Genomic DNA, 18,034 nt, shown 5'->3' with positions numbered 1-18,034 from the left:
CCTGATACCAAACGCTTCCTACAAGATGGAAACTGGACTTTTTAAAGATCGTCTATGTCGGCAAAGACAGCTCACTCCTTGTTACACTACATGAATCGTCAACAGTCAACAGTTTATCTATAACACAATGAAAACTGACTTTTCATTCTATTGTAACTGAAAGTGCCCCGAGGTGTGATATATGATAGAAAATGTACAGTCAAGAGCTACGCAATGTATATTTTCATTTGGTAAAATTTGAAAACTGTACTTCTTGAACTTAATATGTACTTAATACGAGTTAACCTAAAGCCCCCCAGAAAAAAAAAAGAAAAATCAAGGCTATTTTTATAGCAACCTTACAATTTAAGTTTTACTTTACAGAGCTCTATATCCTCTCTTACATTACGTTGTCCTACACTAACTTGATTAACTAAGAGGATATTATGGATAAACCTGTTTTTTAAGAAAGTCGTATTTCTGTGTTGACAATAAGACCCATTTAGTGGCAGAACAACCTAAAGTGGACACAAAAACTAGCAATTTTAATGTTTATGTATATATTCAACATTTATTGAGGTTTAAATGTGGTTGCAATAACAACACAATAAATAGATCCTTAGTGATATCACAGACCAGCAGTTTGGATTTCAAATGAAATAATACTCAGGAAGCATTCACAGTTACAACACTGAACAGCTACAGACAACACAGCTCATTTTCACAAGAAGCGGTAGTGAATAGATTAATATGTCAACAGTGGTGTGATACATTTGAAGTTTTGCACATTCATGCAAGACAAGCCTGTGTCTGATTCACATGGCATACATGAACATTTCTTCTCTATGTTAGTAGATGTCATTTTAGAGTTAGTGGTACACCAAAGTGCAAAAACAGATGATCCCTTTCCCCCCATTTTTAAGTGAAACAAAGGCCGACCTTTTGCCTCCTGTAGTGATCAAACATCTTTCGGGAACATTTTTACATTTAAGAAAAGTTTGATTACACAGATCACTGCACAGCGTTGGCTGTCTGTTCATCCTGTAGTGCAAAGCGACTTCATGTCTCACTTTAACTGGCTTTGATTCTGAACTACAAACAGAAAATGAAATTTAAAGGCGTCAATTTTCAGATCGAAATTCAATACTGACAAAAGTTATTTCTAGTGCTTGTTAGGGCAAATCAGAACAGAAATATCTAACACAAGATTTCAATAAAAGCATCGCTATGAAAAAAAACCAGAAACAAAAACTGAACATTTTGTAAAAACAATATAAAAATAAAAGTTCTAAAATATTCTTTCAAATATGACAAACTCACAACAAATTTTACTTATTTGGTCATTACAAATGTTTCCTGGCTTTAAAACTTCTTTTGGATTGTACACAGGGATTGTTACACGATGAGGAAATGAAATGGGACATTCTCATTCAGGTTCTTCAAAACTCAAAATGTGACAACCAGACAGCCTTTACAGGAAGTTTAACACTCCCATTGTAAACAATTAGAACTAGTTCCTGCAGTGAAACTTATATTGATAGATTTAAAACATTTCCCTAGATTCAACTTCCTTCAAGTAAAAAAAAAAATAAAAAAAAAATGTAATAAACAATCCAAACTCTTTCAGTACAAAATCCTCTACATTCCCAAAAACACATTTCACACCCATTATTACCGCACCAAAACACCTACAGCAATATGGGACACCTTCTTTCACTTAATATCAGCTCTTTTGGGGGCAGCAGCTTTCTCCCTTACTCTCTTCTCATAAGCTTTTGGTGCTAAGGCAGTCTTGCATGCTGGGAAAGCTAGAGGCATTGTTGGATGTCTAAGGCAGCCAATAAACTGAGAGCAACAACATTTTCCCACGCAGAGGGGGCGATAAACCAGTAATAAACCGGCAAACCTACCGGCAGTAAACCCACATCAAAAACAGGCCACAGAAGGCTTTCAATTCCGTTTTCAGTCAACTTGTCTTTTAGTGTCATTGTGGAGTGGCAAGGTTTGTGTCCATGTGGTGCAGAACAGGCTCTGTGTGAGGATGTCGGAGCGCAGGGTGAATGTAGAAGTAGCTGGAGCAGATGAAGCTACTCAAAGGTCCACACCTCCAGACTGTGGATGTTGAAGTCCTGATGTGTGGACAGTGGCTGGTTGTTGAAGGTGGCACATTTTGTGGTGGTGCCTCTGTAGAGCTCAGCATCGAGCCACAGACCAATCTGACCACTAAAGAAGGGACAACGTTAGAAAATCAGGGCTTCATAAGGATGCATAAAAAAGGCTTGGTGTTAAATCTACTCACCCTCCTCCTCCCATCTGCAGAGAATCAGTATATCCCTTCACAAAGTAGGAATTCTCCCCCGTCCAGCGGTACACCTGGATAAAAGACAGCAGACGCGATGAGTAATGAAGCTGAAATGTCATCCTGGGCTCTTCTAATCCCTCTGAAAAACAAACCTTGATCTCAGGACAGAAGCTGTAGAGGAACGTCTCTCCTGTGCCGTAGCAGTGTTCACTCACTCTGAACGGATGAGTGGAGAACGCTCCAAATATCTGTGATAAAAGTAAATTATAAGACCATTTAACTAGAAACAAATGACAATAAACAGTTTCAGTAGGTAACTAAAATCTCTGTGTGAACTGTTGGATAAATGTGCAGTTGTAATAAAAAGAGGATTAAGGCCTTGAGTTGGTACAAAGGACAGGTTCCTGATTCCTAAAAAGGAAATGTAACTATGAATGTAGTGTGTCATGTTTATGTCTTTCATTTCATGCCTGTACTGGTTGGAAATTTGTTTTTTCTTTTGTTAATTAAATCAGAAGAATCAAAGCAGGAACAACTAATGTCACTATTTCCATGAACTCAATGCTACCTCAATGCTGTTACCACACGGTGTCAGAACACAACAGCACATCTCTATTCCCATAATGCTGCAGACATCTAAAGTCATAAGATGTAGTTCTTCCTCTCACTTGTGGGAGAAACGACAGATTTACTGAAATTGACACCTATCTGCAAAACAAAAATATGTATTCTGTAAACTGACTGAAGAAATTTTTTTTTAAATTTAAATATTTAAACTGAAAACAAAAACTATCTATGTTCTAAAACTTGTAAATGAGAAGTGCAAAAAGCATGATGGGCTGTTGCTACGGTCAATCAAGACTTTATCTGGTCTGATCTAACCAGTATTCTAACATAGATGAATAAAATGTTGATCTTCAGAATCTTTCAATAAAAATACTTAATAAGCAAAACAATTAAATAATATGACTGGTCTGGCTTATGTAGTAGAAACACTTCCAGATGTTTGACATCATTTATTTCATTTTGTTTCACTGCTCATAGGTGCGTTACAGTATCTACCTGGTTATCCATGTCTTTGATGACCAGCAGCACAGGATTGTCGACGTCTGTCAGGCTCCTGTACAGAGTCTTCAGGCTGGTCCCATGTCTCACTGTGCTGTAGGCCAGTCTCCAGTGGTAACCCTGCACGCGAGCTGGCAGGCGACAGGCAAGCTGAGGGACACCGTTAGATCATTAGAAGTCCCAACAGAGTGTCGTATATTTCTGAGACCATTTTCCTGTCAGTGAGTGGATCACCGAAGACAGTTACCATCTAAATGCAAGTCAAAGATACCTTCTCAACGTGCGTGTCCTGCAGCAGATCACTGGTATCACAGAGTATGGGCAGAGCATCCACAGACAAGTCTCCATCACAGCTGCCAAAACTCTGCCTGCGCTTTGCCTCATCGATAGTGATGATCTTAAAACAAAAACAAGCAAGTTGATATGAAACATCATGGACAAACAGGCTTAACCGCCTGTGCAAAACATGGCATCCGTCTCACAGCTTCTTCTTCTTCTTTCAAAGTTCAAGTCCAAACATGTGGAGTTAATAAACGGAGCTCACCTCCCAGCTGCAGGATGCAGGGTCACTGAAGAAGTTGTCGATCATGTCCAGCTCGTCTTTCTCAACAACAACGAAGCCTTGCTCTCGAGCCTCCTTCCCGTACACATCTGGAGACCACTGGACAAAAAACGCATACAGATGGTCGACCCTGCAATACAAACACACGCACGCACAGATAAAGTTAGAGGCCCAAAAACATTGTATAACTATAAATCAAATCCTTTGATTTGTTTGGTACACTTAAGAATTAAGTGCTGCTCTATGGCTCCGACTGATCAGAAGACCATTATCATGTTTATAGTGGCATTCAAATATTACAAGAGCATCTGCATTTGTCTGTGTATATAACATTTATTTTCTCTTTGCTGTCGTTAGAAAAGAAAAAAGGAAAGTATTATCTATGACTGAATTGCATCTCAAAAACGAGTGTCTTGGCCCGCTTCTCCCTCCCTTTTCTGTTCCATGTAGCCATCCCCTCACCTCTCCTGCGGCACAGCAAACCAGTACTCTGGCTGTTTACCCCGCCCCCCAAATGAGTGGGCGGGACTGGAAGTCATCCCAGAGGTGAAGGACTTCCTCATGGGCTTTCCCACTTTGAAGCAGAGGAACATTGGAGGGACTTTACTTCTGTCCTCGGAGGAGAGGAGCATGTCTGTCGAGGAAAACAAACCCGGAAAGAGAGTTTGGTTAAGTATTCAATCACAATAACTGCGGGACTCTACCTACAGGTTTTTACGATGTCGTTTATAATTCCTGCCTTCAATAGGAGCCTGCATCCTCTCCAGCAGCCAAGACTTCACTTCTGCCTTGTAGCTTTTCTTCCGCCTCTCCTCCTCGCTGAGTTCAGAGCCTGCTGCTTGTCTGTTCAGGCTCAAGTCCCCACCAACCTTTGCAGCCTCTCCTGGACGTAACTTCCTGCTTTGGTCCTCTGGCGCTGGGATCATTTGATCAGGCGCACTATTTAGCTGCTCTTCGGCCCCTTTAGGTTTTACATCTTTGGTTTTAAATACCTCCTGACTTGTAGGTTTATCAAGTGGGTCACCCTGATTTTCAATCTCTAAAGAGGATTGTATCGACTCTCCGTCCTCAACGGAGCTGTTCTGAGCTACGCCCTCGTCCTCCTCGTCCAGCTTCCCTTTAGTTTGACAAAGCATCGACTTGTCCTGAGTCTCTCCTTGGTCTAAGCAGCTTGGCCCCAGTGGCTCAGTGCCGACAATGTTAAGGGTTTTAGAAGACTTCCCCTCAGAGTCTTCAGTGCTCCCATTCACAGTGGGCTCCAAGTCAGTGAAGCCTTCGTCTGATGGAGACTTCTGTGTCTGCTCGCCCTCTGTGCTCCCTGGAAAGAGAAGTTAACCGAGACAATGTCATTATCAGCTCGTCAAATGGAATATTTCTTTGTTCTTTCAAATGAGAGAAAACTATGAAAAATGCCCATCAACGCATACAATCACAGAAGTAACACAAATTACAACCCAGAGAATTTATTAGTTAAATATCACTGGTAACACTAAATGAAGTTACCAGTATCGGAGAGGGTTGATTCGATGTCGTCCAAGACGATTGGTTGCTTCTTCTTGAGAGCTTCAAAGCGGCTGAAGGGGTTCAGATCTCGCTCTGATGGCAGTTGTTCCCACTCGCCGGGCCTGTACACAGGACACAAATCCTGGGGTAGGTCTCTGTGGGGTCACGGGGTACCACACATACCGCACGGCAAACGAGGATGAAAATGAAACAAACAAACAAATAAAAAAATAAAGAAAAGGCTCAACAGAAATTATAAATGACCACAATGATAGACAACTTAAAAAAAGACAACATAAGTTATGATTGAAAATGAATGTAATCATAATAATGAACAAAACACAAATTAAAAAAAAATGTAATGAAAACAAGTGCAGTCTGAACCATAGACAAGCTCCAGCAGACAAAACAGCCCTGCATGAATCAATATAACAAAAAAGATATAGCAGGGGTTCTGGAAACAAAAAGACGTTTAAACTGTTTTATTCATGAAGAGAAAAAGAGCAAATAGAGACTGGAAGGAGGAACAAGACATGAGGAGCGAGAGCCGAGGACTGAAAGAAGAACAGTTAGAGAGTTATGAGAGACGCTCAGGAGTTCTTACGATGGCAGAGCGTCTTTGAGCTTCATGCGGGACACGTCGTCGTACAACGCCACGGAGACCACCTCCTCCATGGGGCAGATCAGGCCGTACTCCTCACAGCCGTGCTCGATCACCAGGGGGTCGGACTTGTGGGGGTCGAACATGATGTTGTTCGGGGTCACAATCAGCACGCCTCCCACCACTCCCTGTAACAAGAAAGCATATATGCTGAGGCGCAAAAGTGCTGAGTGTAAAGCGAAGGTAAAAACATTCAAAATGTTGTTTCAGTATCGTTTATACCTCTATTTATTACCATACAAGAACCCATTCCTTCTGACCGTACCCTAAGAAACAACAAATACCTGGCATGCAAAGAATTTCCAGTGTGTCATACCATGCCATCAGTGAAATATTTGCAGCTCATCTTGATGAATTTAACCGTTGCGGGGCTCTCGTCTTCCGAGTGTGGAGAGAGTTCACGCCTGATGGAGGTTGCTGACTTGCCATGTGTAACGCCCCCCTGAAGAAAGGACAGAGACCTGCATTGGATGGCGGCTTTCATCATTCATTTCCGTTCTCATGTTAGAAAAATGTAGCCGTGCCGCATTCAAATTCAACAAAGAAGTACAGGAGAGTCAGGTAGACGCAGATTCAGCTTGTAATTTAAACGCCGTTGTTGCAGTCTTATATAATAATTTAAACAGAAAAAACTCAGTCTACATAGCTTGTTTATTAGAACGATAATACAATGTCTTAAAGGTGAAATGTGTAAAATATTTACAGAATTAAATCATAAAATGACCTCTCCATTTCGTCAGGCATTAAGGAAACAGGTTATGTTAAAGTGTTGGCTTCTCTGATAAAGATGCAGCAGCCAGTGTGTCCTCTTCCTAAGTTCAGATTACAGAGATGGTTTGTTTTTGTTTTCACCAAAGAAGTAGGCGGTTTTAAGGAGCACCCCCCTCATAGGGGTTTTGGACACCCCTCAGTTTGGTCAGGCAACAACATGTTGGTTCAGATAATTGATTCTTGCCGACCTTAAAAGCCTCTGTACGTTTCTTGAAAGCTCCATGACCAGAAATGTGTCCAAACTAGGATTACTATTGGAGAAGCTTTAGAAAAATGGAGAGAGGTCAGAGCGCAGAAATGTGTCAAGTCTGACGCAGAGCTGGCTAAACACTGAAGCTTCAGTGTCTGTGACATGGCATCCTGCATGCACATCAACTCAAAGGGGGGGGGGGGGGCGGCGCCCTCTTTAATGTTTTGAATTTGGACTGCAGTACCCAATTCAAACGCTAGGTGTCAGAGTTACACATTGCTCCTTTAAATCAAGGAGAGGAGCAGAGTTTGAAGAAGAAGAATCTAATAAATATAGAGCATTTAAAGCATCAGAGTCACACATTAACTTTGATACTTTTACGGATAATTTGTCATTGGAAAGAAAACCTGTAATTGAAAGTTTAAAACTTTATTAAACAAATAACTATTCATCGGTTCTAGTGTTTTTTGTGACATTTCAGTTTGAGTCTTTTATCTAGAAATGTGTCCCTGAAAGGCTTCTGCAAACATCTCCATAATGCCATCAAAGTGTCACAATGAATCCCTTCATACTTACATGTGATGCTCTCTCTAAAGCAACATTTGTAAGGGAGGGATCAGCTGAACTCGAATGCCTCAGCTCACTTTCTGACTGCTTTGTGTCGGGGACAAACAGCTTCTGTAAGAACGTCGGTAAAAAGCCAGTGATGAGTCAGTCTGAGATGTAACAGAAGCAGATGTCTGCGTTAGAGCTGCAGGTTCTCACCTGTGCGGTGTAAACGCTGCGAGTGAAGAGCTTGTTGAGCTGCACCAGTTTGTTTGGGGTGATGTTGAACTTGAGTGCGATACTGTTGAGGGAATCATCGGGTCCCACCTGTAGCAAGTAAAAAAGGATCTTTAGAGACGCTTAAGAAAAAGACAGGAGAGGGAGTTGCAGGCTGATTCATAATATGAAAGGACACAAGACTAGCTGATACACTGTAAGACAAACACACCTTAATGCATCATAAAAAGATTATTAAATATTATTAATAAAGATATTTATTAACTGAACTGTGGTGTCAGTTTAAACTCTTATTATGCTTCATACAACATGTGATTAAAAAAAAACATTCTGGAGGAGGACCCCTAAAACCTTGTTTCATTGGTCAGCTCTCCTTTTTTTTTTTGGACAGGACACTCTTGTTTGTGTAATCACACAGGTTTTAATATGAGAAGTATCATTTCTATAATTTCTCATGAGTAGAATTCCTAACATTGCTTGTAAGAGTATTTGGTTGAATTAATATGCATGGTCCACGTGCATGTTTGAACAGTAAGGAGGGTACCACCTCCCCATTGCCATGTCAATATTTTGTCCCAACTACTGTGTAAGTCAATAGAATTACTGCTGTGGATTTACTCACAGTGTACTCCACTGTCCCCGGCGGCCTCCTCTTCTCCCTCGTGGACTGCTTGTTACTCTTAGTGCCATTATCTATAAGAAAAGAAAAATGTTGCAGACTGAGAAAAGGAAGAAAACACAAAGTAGTCTCATGAGAAGAAAATGTAGTTTGATGCTTATCATGTCAAACTTTCTACCGCGCTAACAGATTGATTTCTTTCTCCTTCTATGCTGCTGCAGTAAACAATCAAAATGGACTAAAGCAGCTGCAATAAAAGACCACCCTCTACATGTCCTGTGTAATCGCCTATTGAGTCAGTACCAGTACTTGCTCGTCCCCTGTCATTACTCGGCCTTAAACACTGTCGCCACACATGCTGAAGCGGTTATCTTAAAACACAAACAGTCCGACCCTTGTCGTACACAAGGTCCGCAGTCAGCACTTTCTTCTGGCCAAGAACACAGGAGCCATTCGCCTACCACTCCCCGGCTGTGTAATTACACCGCCGCCTCCTTCATAGAAACAGACAGGATGACTAAGCATAAGAAAGGGAGGCCGCAGCTGCATCAAAGACGAGACCGCCGCCCCCTTTACAATACTGATGATTACTAATGGAATTTATGCCGAGCTGCCGCGGCTGAATTTAGCAGGAGATGAAAAATTAAAGTTGAAAGAGCGGGATTTATTTTATTTGTCCATTTCACTGCAGAGCATCAGTTATAGATGAAGGGCTGCGGATAACAACATTGTAGAGTTGACAAGGCGGCCGACCTGCTGCATGCATCACAAGGGTCCGTGATCACCACTACCAACATGAACAGGAGATCAAACCGACAGAGTTGGTAATAATCGATTTGGTTCAGTTGTGGTTTTTAGTCGGCTAATATGAAACAGGTTAAGATACACTACAGCTACTCGCATGTTCTCCCTGTGCATGAGCTCGTCCCCTCTGGGTGCTCTGGCTTCCTCACACATTCTACAAACAATCGGTTCGCCCAACGACAGCTGGGAGGAGCTCTCGCCTCCTGCGACTCCTGAGGGGAGGAGCGTTTATAAATGTCAGACGGTTAGAAGTTCTATCGTCGGGTCAGACGAGCACGGACTCGATTGTAAGTTCTCACAAACTTTGCAGCAACTTCACTGTCAGCACCAACTGTAAAAAAAACAGGACCGGATAAAGGTTATGCAACTTCCCGTTGAAACTGCTGAGATTGTTTCCCCACAAAGAGTGAGTTTCATTTCCAACAGAGATATAAGAGAATTGGAATTACTTCATCGACTGTACAGACCACTCTCTGAATATGTGAATCACACACACTACGCCTGAATACCTCTGTAGGAGATGACTGAGCAGAACATTTCGGACCCCTCTGAATCGTGCGTAGCAGCAACTTGGCTAAATTATTTTAGGAATTCAAAATGTACTTCTGGTGCGGTACCACAATATCTTTGTGACCTGCTCACTCACTGCAGCCCAATCAGATCAGCAGGTAGGGGTCTGCTGAGTTTACCTGAAGTCAAACTAAATCTGCTGAAGGTGTATTTAGTCACCATGGTGTCGATCTGTGGAACAAAACTGCCTGCTGACCTGACGTCTGAAGAAACTGTAAAGAGTGGTAAAAAGAAGCTTTCGAGGAGGAGACTTTAAATCATATTGTTTTCTTAATGTTAAAAAACAAACAGCGCAAATCCTCTTTGAGGTTTAAATGCAGGTCTTGCCTGAGGAAGCAGGAGGCCTCTCTGTTATCCTCTGAAGGTCCGTCCTTCTGTTGGGGTCGCTGTCATCTGGGTTGTCTGGACAGGAAATGATCGTCGGGTTAGGCTCGTTTACATTCTTCTCCGATTGGTTTTGCTTGAGCTGCCGCCGCCGTTTCAGCCTGATGGTAGGACAGAGGAGACGTTATTATTCACCTCTACTGGAAAACACAGCTCACTCTGACTGATGTTGGGATCAGTGTTCAAGAAGCATGAACATGTGCGCAGGAAAAGAGCTGAACTTTTTTTTGAAAGGAGATTCATGTACACGGTTGTGTGGCCTTTAAGAGAAAGGGAGTATTCATGCCAGAGGACTAGACTAAAAGAAATTCTGCAGAATAATCTAAAATATTTATGTGTGTGATTTCAAGCTTCAAGGTTTTTAAAAATCTAATAATACGAGCTGGGAACAGTGTAAAACCCCCCTTTCTTTTTGTTCATTAATTCAAACAGCAGGAGATCCCCCACAGCCCACACGGCTCTTTGTTTATAAGCTGTTCACCTCGCTTCATCACTAATAAAGTCAGGGCCTCACGTCTAAACTCACGGCTCCTTTAACAGGACGAGATTTGAGCCCCTTTGACTTCGTTGCTGACCCTCTCTGGACGGAGCGTTTCACAAGCAGATTTATTTTTAATCTCATTAGCTTCAGATAAACATGTTATATTAAAATCACTTGCATCCATTAAAATCTATACAAATGACTAAAAATCGATTTCACTGGTTTAATTCGCAAACTAAACATGAGCCAGCTGTGAACTCAGCTCTTCTGTTAAAGTTGTTGCACAAAGTCTAAACTTTTGTCCCTCTTTACTTTGCTGCCTCAGCTGTGCTCTCCACTTCGACACCCCCCCCCCCATGTTCAATTATTAACTGTAGAGGGAGTGATGTAACGGCATCTCCAGCGCCAGTTGGGGTTCATTAAGGGGAGACGATGCAGTGCAGCCGAGCCACGGGTTAGCAGTGCACTTAAGGATAATGCTGGCTCTGAAGTCTAAAGTGTGGATCCGAGTAGGTTTCGAAAAAGATAAGAGCTAATTGATTTATCACGAGCCGAGCGTGAGAGAGGGAGAGTTGGCCTGCACCGTCTTGAATAAGGACGAAAAGAGAAGCATTTTAAGTGTTCGAGAGCCTGAAAGGAAAGCTCAGAGTGGGTCGATAGAGCTGCAGACAGACAGAGTTCAGGCCCTGCCCACTTCAGCTGATGCAGCACACATCTGGCAGCGAACTAAGGAATTGCACGCACGTTCTCACCAGCACCTTTTTCTTTTCAATCTGGAGCCTTTCACAAACAATCAAAGTCCCTTCGTAGTCTTCCTCTTCCCATCGTAGCCCTTCGTCTCCCTTCCTCTAAGCTTTAGTTTTGTAACCTGTGAATCCATTCAATCACAGTGTACAGTGTCAAAGAAAGCAGAAGGACAAAGACATTCTGCACTCTCACATGTGTTTTTACTTACAGCACTGGCTGAAGTGCAGCACAGTGCAAACAACAGACTCTACTGAGGAGGACAATAAGACCCGTGGATTGATATTGGACAGAAAGACAGGACAAAAGTATTTTATTAAACACATCTTTTGTCAGTATAAAAACATTGTACGTTATCGTCGACGACAATGAATTCAATTTGTCGAGTTCTTTTGACGCTAATCACCAGCAAACGAGAAAGTCGATCTCTGCCCGTGAATCTGAAGAGATGCTGTACCTTTAATTCTTATCAGCTGAGAACTGTTTGGAAAACTTGCACGGTCCATCACAATCAGAATCCACCAAACATGTTTGTCTCAGTGCTGGAAACTTGGCTACAACGTGGGGTCCTGGGGGAGGTGAGCATGTTTCTAAAGGGTGGCTCAGTTCCTCAAAGAAAGATGACCAAAGTGCATTTTTTAACTCCTTCTCAACCGAGTGACCCAACGAATGCTTCACAGGGTAAAACTCCAGAGTTACAATCATGTCTGAGCGCCTTACAAATATTGTCTCACTGACGCCATTCACTTGAAATGAGACAGACAAACGCTTCAAACCAGCAAAACATTTTTGCACGCAATCTAATATGTTGAAATTTGGCACGTCTGTGTCACAAGATTTCTTTTTTTCCCTCTTTGTAAACTCTGTGTCTTCTCATCCCAGAGAGATAATACGAAACAACGCTGGCCTACTTCTCCCACACGGAAGACTGATCATGACTCAATCAGAGAAAAGATTTCCATTAAAAAATCATCTCTCTTTCTGTCCCTCCACAAATACAAACCTTTAGATCGTGAAAGAAAATTGAGCCAACAGACGAGCAGCTGATGACAGCAGAGCTAATCCTTCACTCTTTATGGATCTTTTTTTAAACTAATTGAATTCTGGGAAAAACAGATTGTTCAAAGGCCATGTCACCAATACCCAATATGATCTGTCTTGGCCCCCGTTAATGGGCGGCCTTAGTTCCCACCAACCACTGCGAGTTTGACCCGTTTCCACATTGTTATTCTGAGTAAAAACAAAACAAGGTAGATGTCCACGAGGAACAGTCTCGTCAGACCATCAAACATTGTCGCACTTTGATTCGCAGTCTCCCACATTTCTTCTTGCAAACGCCGGCTGGGGTGACATGTCGGTTTCATTCAAAGCTGTGACTGTCATTTAAATCGCCATGGCAACACTGACTTGACGTACAGTCTCTTCTAAGTCAGTGTCCAGCTCTTTTTTTGTCGCTTCTTCAGAGTTGCCGTTGACTTCTTGGCGTCCTCAAACACGACACTTGTTTGCAGGACGATATGGGAGTCTCACCGATCATCATCATCATCATGTTCACAACCTGTGTTTTGAAACTTCAGTTATCGTGTAAGAGCAGACTTGTTTGGTAAAGTTGCTTTCTTTTTCAAAACATTTCACTTCAAAAGGAACACAAACAATATCTTTCCAATTTCTACAAAACAAGCACTCGTTTTGTGTTTTGGATTCAGACTCGACACCAGAGATGTGTCCATTGTTTTTGTCGAACGTTTCGTTCTGATTACATTTCGCCGGTTCACCGAGGATAAAACATGAACCAGTACATAATGGGCTGAGTCTTTGTCACAGTAATGCCCAAATGTGCTTCACATGGGCCCTTGCTTTATTTGTCAGGAAGCGAGGCGGTACATGGTGCCGCTGGTACGCGTTAAAGCAGCAGCAGTGTTGAATGATAAGGCTGTTTTCCTTCCTGAATGTTCACCCTTTTTCCATACAGACGCACAATAAGTCTTTGCAGTAATGGAAGTCGGTGTGGGTCTTTATCCAGCAACTTTTCTCATTTTCTCCCACCTCTATCTCGGCTGAGACTCAAAGGCCTGAATCCCATTATAATTCAATGTACTTGCCAAGGTAATCATTTCTCCCAATAATGAGGCATTTCCAACAAAAGCCAATCTAATTATTGAAACAAGACAAATTGCAGGTTCGCAGCAGGCTGTCAGGAAAGCCTGGACAAGAAACCTGAGACATAACAAGAAACAATAAAGCCCATTAGTCTGCACTGCAATACCACACAACATTTGGCACGAACGCACACTCAACAGCTCCAGTTTTTCAGATTGTACGTTCTATCCACAGGCCTTCACACAAGGTTTCACACAAGGCATTACATGCTTATTTTACAGCCTTAAACAATTCAAATCGTTTCTCGTTTATGTCTTTAAAGCAAGCTGTTCATGTTTATGTTCACAGAGCAGCGAAAAATAAACAGGAAATATGTTTATTTATTTCATTTTATATACTTTATTAATACCCTCGTGGGAAATTGTGGTCCGCACTCTGTTACTGTAGAAACATGCTTCTTACGTCATGGACCGTGTGCTATTCAGACATTTTCCATTGCACGTTTCTACACAGTAATCCTGCCGATCAAATATTCGGATTCTAAGTGGCATCAGTGCAGCAGAAGTCCGAACGAAAGCTGATCTCTGTCTTCAGGTGGATGCACCGCGGCTGTGACAAACTTCTTTCCTCACACTTTCTCTTTTAGTGTTTCTCGACGCTGCCAAATCCAATTTGACACTCGACGTGATTCCTGTCGGTCAATTCTTGCGAGAACTCTGACGCATGAGTGGGATTATGGGAAGCCGTATAAGCTGGGTGCAGCTCAGACAAAGGTGACTTTATGGTGCTGATCCAAGCAGGAATAAATAATAACCTAATGCACCTCAACAGCAGTATATCAAGCGACAAATAAGAGTGGAGCACTATGGAAAAGCCACAGCGGCAAAACAATGAAGCTCTGAGTAGTACTTAATATACAATGTTGTGCACTCTGGCATGTGATATACCTTTGATGAACTGAATAGATCTACTTCCGACAGAAATACACCATGTTTTAGTAAACTCCCACAGTAAATGAGCTTCAGGGTAAAAGGACATCTGGTTATTAGACACTGACACTCTAACATCCTGAATAACCAATGGAGGGGAAAGCTGACACTGTAAAAGCTTTGTAACATGAATGTAGAAAAGAACAGGGTCATGTACTGACTCACTACATCATCAACAACAACAGTATCAACATGCAGAAACTCTGCGCGACATAGACTGGATTGTCCAGTACCTAGAAGTTGCTCAACATATTTTCTGATGCTGATTCTGCAGATGAATTTTGCACGCAAGTTGTCTTTTCGTTATCCATATTTAATGTTTAATATTGCTGCCAATCCTGTGCACTTAGATGACATCTGATTTGGGTATGAGAAATTACCCTATGGTCATTTTTCACAGGTTTTATTAAGCGTTTTCTTACTAATATAGAGGGTACCTGGTGTTACAAATTCATCTGCAGCATATATCCTTTCAAACGAGCATAATGTTGAAGCTTAAAATCAGATAAACTGCATGACAATTACTTGAATTAAATCCAACATGATTCACATTTCCAAAGATAAACAGAGTCTGTTACCTTGCAAAATATCCCGGCTTCCTGTCTCTCTTTTCCATCAGGATAGGCTCCTAGATCTGCAGGCCGTCAAGCATGTCCATATAAACATCCACCCTTTTTTTTTGTTTGTTTGCACACCCGCCCACACTGTGTCCAATCCACGGACACAATTTTAGGAGATGAGGAGCACCTCTCACCTTTCTCTTGTCCTGCAGGGGGGGGGGGGGGGGGGGGGGGGTGAATTAAGCGAGTTAGGTAAGCAGGCTGCCTCCTCACTCAGCAACACTTACTTAAAATGTAAAAGCCCAATAACTGAAGGAGTGGATAGCGATGAAAGCATCCTTTAAAATAAGCACGTCAGGACACTCAGCTGACCAACAGGATGGAAAATGGTCAGATAGACACATCTGCTGCCAGTTATTAAAGCCACAGTAAAATGTGTTTTATATCAACATACAGCTGCATCGTTTCGAGGACGAAACGGATGTAAACAAACAGTCTTACCATGGCTACAGAAATAGCTCGCTGTAACGTTACAAAATTAAATAAAAATAAAAGTAGGCTATCGATTACCCACGCCTCGTGAAAAGAAAACAACAAAAGACTAATCCGACGTATACACGGGTAGTCTGCATGCATATAACCGGTAAAATATTGATCATTGAGGAAAGGTTACCTAAAACGCCGTTACCCCACCTACCTATATTCTTCAGTCTGTAGCAGCTTGCTGAGTGTGAACTCCTCTATGAACCCACCCAGAGCCGTCTGAACAGACCACTCACTCCTGTCTGTGCAGCACTAACAAAACAACTAACAAAAACAGAAATCAACTTGTGCTAATGTCAAATCCCTGAGTGCTTACACCACGTTAAACAAACACAAGCACACAGTGAACAAGGTCCAATCTGTGTTTTAATAGGTATGCTAACCGCGCTAGCTAGCCACTTTGTTGACAGGACAATAGCAACCTGGAGGATGTGTTATAAGGTTATTATTTCTGTCCAGTCACCGGTCTGTTATCTTAAAAATAAGTAATACCTGTTTATGCAATGTTACCGCCTGAGTTGATGGCAAACACTGCCGTGCACGTACGCATTTAAACGGTATAGTTAATGTAAGGCAGGTAGCAGAAATCGTCCACATACCTTGCGTGCATCCTCCTCAGCTTGTGTTGAATTCAAAATGAAGCCCGCCTCGACTGCGCCCCCTGCTGGTCTTGTGCACGGCAAGACTTACAGTCTATGGGCAAGACACACATCGGATCACTCTGCTTATTTTATAGTAGCTCTCTTATATCCTGATATCAATGTTATCATATACAACATATAGCTATAGCTTAGTAGTCAACATTTTACAACAAATCATGAACTGCTTCACTATCGAGTTACATAATAAAATTTGCGTGGAAATAACAGCGTGATAACCGTCCCTGGTGGTCTAGTGGTTAGGATTCGGCGCTCTCACCGCCGCGGCCCGGGTTCGATTCCCGGTCAGGGAACTACTTTTAAACGATTCAATGAATTAATTCAACGTCGCTTCAGCGAAGGATTTCATTGGCTCCTGGAGAGAACCACTGCCAGTCGCAGCATGATAATGTACTGCTAGGCGATTGCAATTTTCAAAGTGTAGACCTATTTAATTACATTCTTTCCAATTTAAATTCTGATGTAGGGCTCCTTTTTTTCCAATCTAACTTTTGTCCAGGAAATATCAGCATATGATAAATTACTCGATTTTCTACTGCTCGGGCATTGCAAGCTATAGCTTACTAAAATGTTATACAAAATGTGAAAATGAGTAACTACATACTATGGACTCTAAATATTAGGTAGCCTAGGCCAATAACAAATATTTTGTCCTTATCTTTTACATGCACGTGTCAAGACTATTTTGAAATTTATGGTATTGCCATCTCCTGACAACCTCAGGAGATGTTTAAACTCTGACCACTAGGTGGCGACAGTTCATAACAAATGTCACAAGTAACAGGAGTCAAGAGGTGTAAGAGGTCATGTTGCATCAAATACAGCAAACAACATATTGAGAAAATGCATTTTAAAATATACTTTAAAAATCTTGCAACTATCATGAGCTATTTTGTATTTGTAGCTTAAAGATTGGCATTGTAAACAGCCTCCGTTGGATGAGGAAAGAAATAATTTTTTACATCAGTTTAAAGATGAATGAAGCGAGGGAGACACCACTTCATGTCTGTAATGTTTAAATATATTCAGTTTTCATGCCCCAATTCAAGCTAAGAAATTACTAAACAAAGAAATGTCTTCAGATTTCTAAAATTAATTCAAATGTTGTTCATTGTTAATGCAATGCAATTTATAATCACGCCTTCCAACAAAGCTTAGGCCTATTTGAAGTTAGCCTGTTTGAGATAGAGAGCTTTGAGATGGAGATAACATGTGTTTGTGGAACTCGGGTCCCAGGGAGCCCTCCTAGGTGGGGAGAGACAGAGACCCCGGCTGCAGGCCCTCTGATTGGACGAGGCAGGAGTTAACCAGTTCCTGGACATGTTTCTTGGCAGTTATTTTGACAGGCCCTATCATTGTGAGAGAGGAGATAAGTTGTCTTCGGGATCGCCATGGCGCCGGTATGTCCCTCCTCCGTCCTGTTCATACTCTCTTCAACCTCTTTTCTAACCCCTCCTTCTTCTCTCCCTACACTGCTTGGAGCTGCTGCTTCACTGCTTCGACTGTTTGGTTGGGAGTAGGGTTTGTGTTGGCAGGAACCCTCGGAGCTGGGTATCATCGATTGCCTTATACATACCACCAAAGCTTCATGTGACCAAGATATGGTACAACCACACCACTCACAAATGCCAATGCTCTTCTATTCCTTTCTTAACTTCAAAATGTTATCTTGCAAGTTATCTTTGATTTTTCTACTTTTCCTTCCTGGAAGTAAAAGCCTATGGGAACATGAACATAAAAAAGGAAATCACACAAAGGCGAACAG

The 18,034-nt window shown here is 41.9% G+C and overlaps 1 protein-coding gene across 3 annotated transcripts; it reads right to left on the bottom strand.

The window, feature by feature from the left end:
- Nucleotides 1-522: 522 nt before the first annotated feature.
- Nucleotides 523-16,426, bottom strand: ncoa7b (nuclear receptor coactivator 7b). 3 transcript variants are annotated; one of them, XM_079350025.1, is made up of 17 exons: nucleotides 16,210-16,426; nucleotides 15,086-15,273; nucleotides 10,137-10,294; nucleotides 8,439-8,509; nucleotides 7,799-7,906; nucleotides 7,610-7,711; nucleotides 6,389-6,514; nucleotides 6,016-6,200; nucleotides 5,412-5,533; nucleotides 4,648-5,226; nucleotides 4,371-4,542; nucleotides 3,891-4,038; nucleotides 3,618-3,743; nucleotides 3,344-3,496; nucleotides 2,434-2,529; nucleotides 2,279-2,352; nucleotides 523-2,202 (listed from the first exon to the last, which is right to left on the bottom strand). In XM_079350025.1, the coding sequence occupies exons 2-17, from the start codon at nucleotides 15,121-15,123 to the stop codon at nucleotides 2,067-2,069; spliced, it is 2,394 nt and encodes a 797-aa protein (XP_079206151.1). In that variant the 5' UTR covers nucleotides 15,124-15,273; nucleotides 16,210-16,426; the 3' UTR covers nucleotides 523-2,066. The 3 variants fall into 3 exon arrangements, with proteins under 3 accessions (XP_079206151.1, XP_079206149.1, XP_079206150.1); XM_079350023.1 differs by having other exon boundaries at nucleotides 5,412-5,566; nucleotides 16,210-16,425; XM_079350024.1 differs by lacking the exon at nucleotides 16,210-16,426 and adding an exon at nucleotides 15,765-16,073 and having other exon boundaries at nucleotides 5,412-5,566.
- Between the last annotated feature and the right edge of the window lie 1,608 nt (nucleotides 16,427-18,034).

The sequence above is a fragment of the Symphodus melops genome (assembly GCF_947650265.1).
Source record: "Symphodus melops genome assembly, chromosome: 1".
Lineage (NCBI taxonomy): Eukaryota > Metazoa > Chordata > Actinopteri > Labriformes > Labridae > Symphodus > Symphodus melops.
Note: the sequence above shows the minus strand (reverse complement) of the source record. Positions and strands in the feature narration are given on the sequence as shown.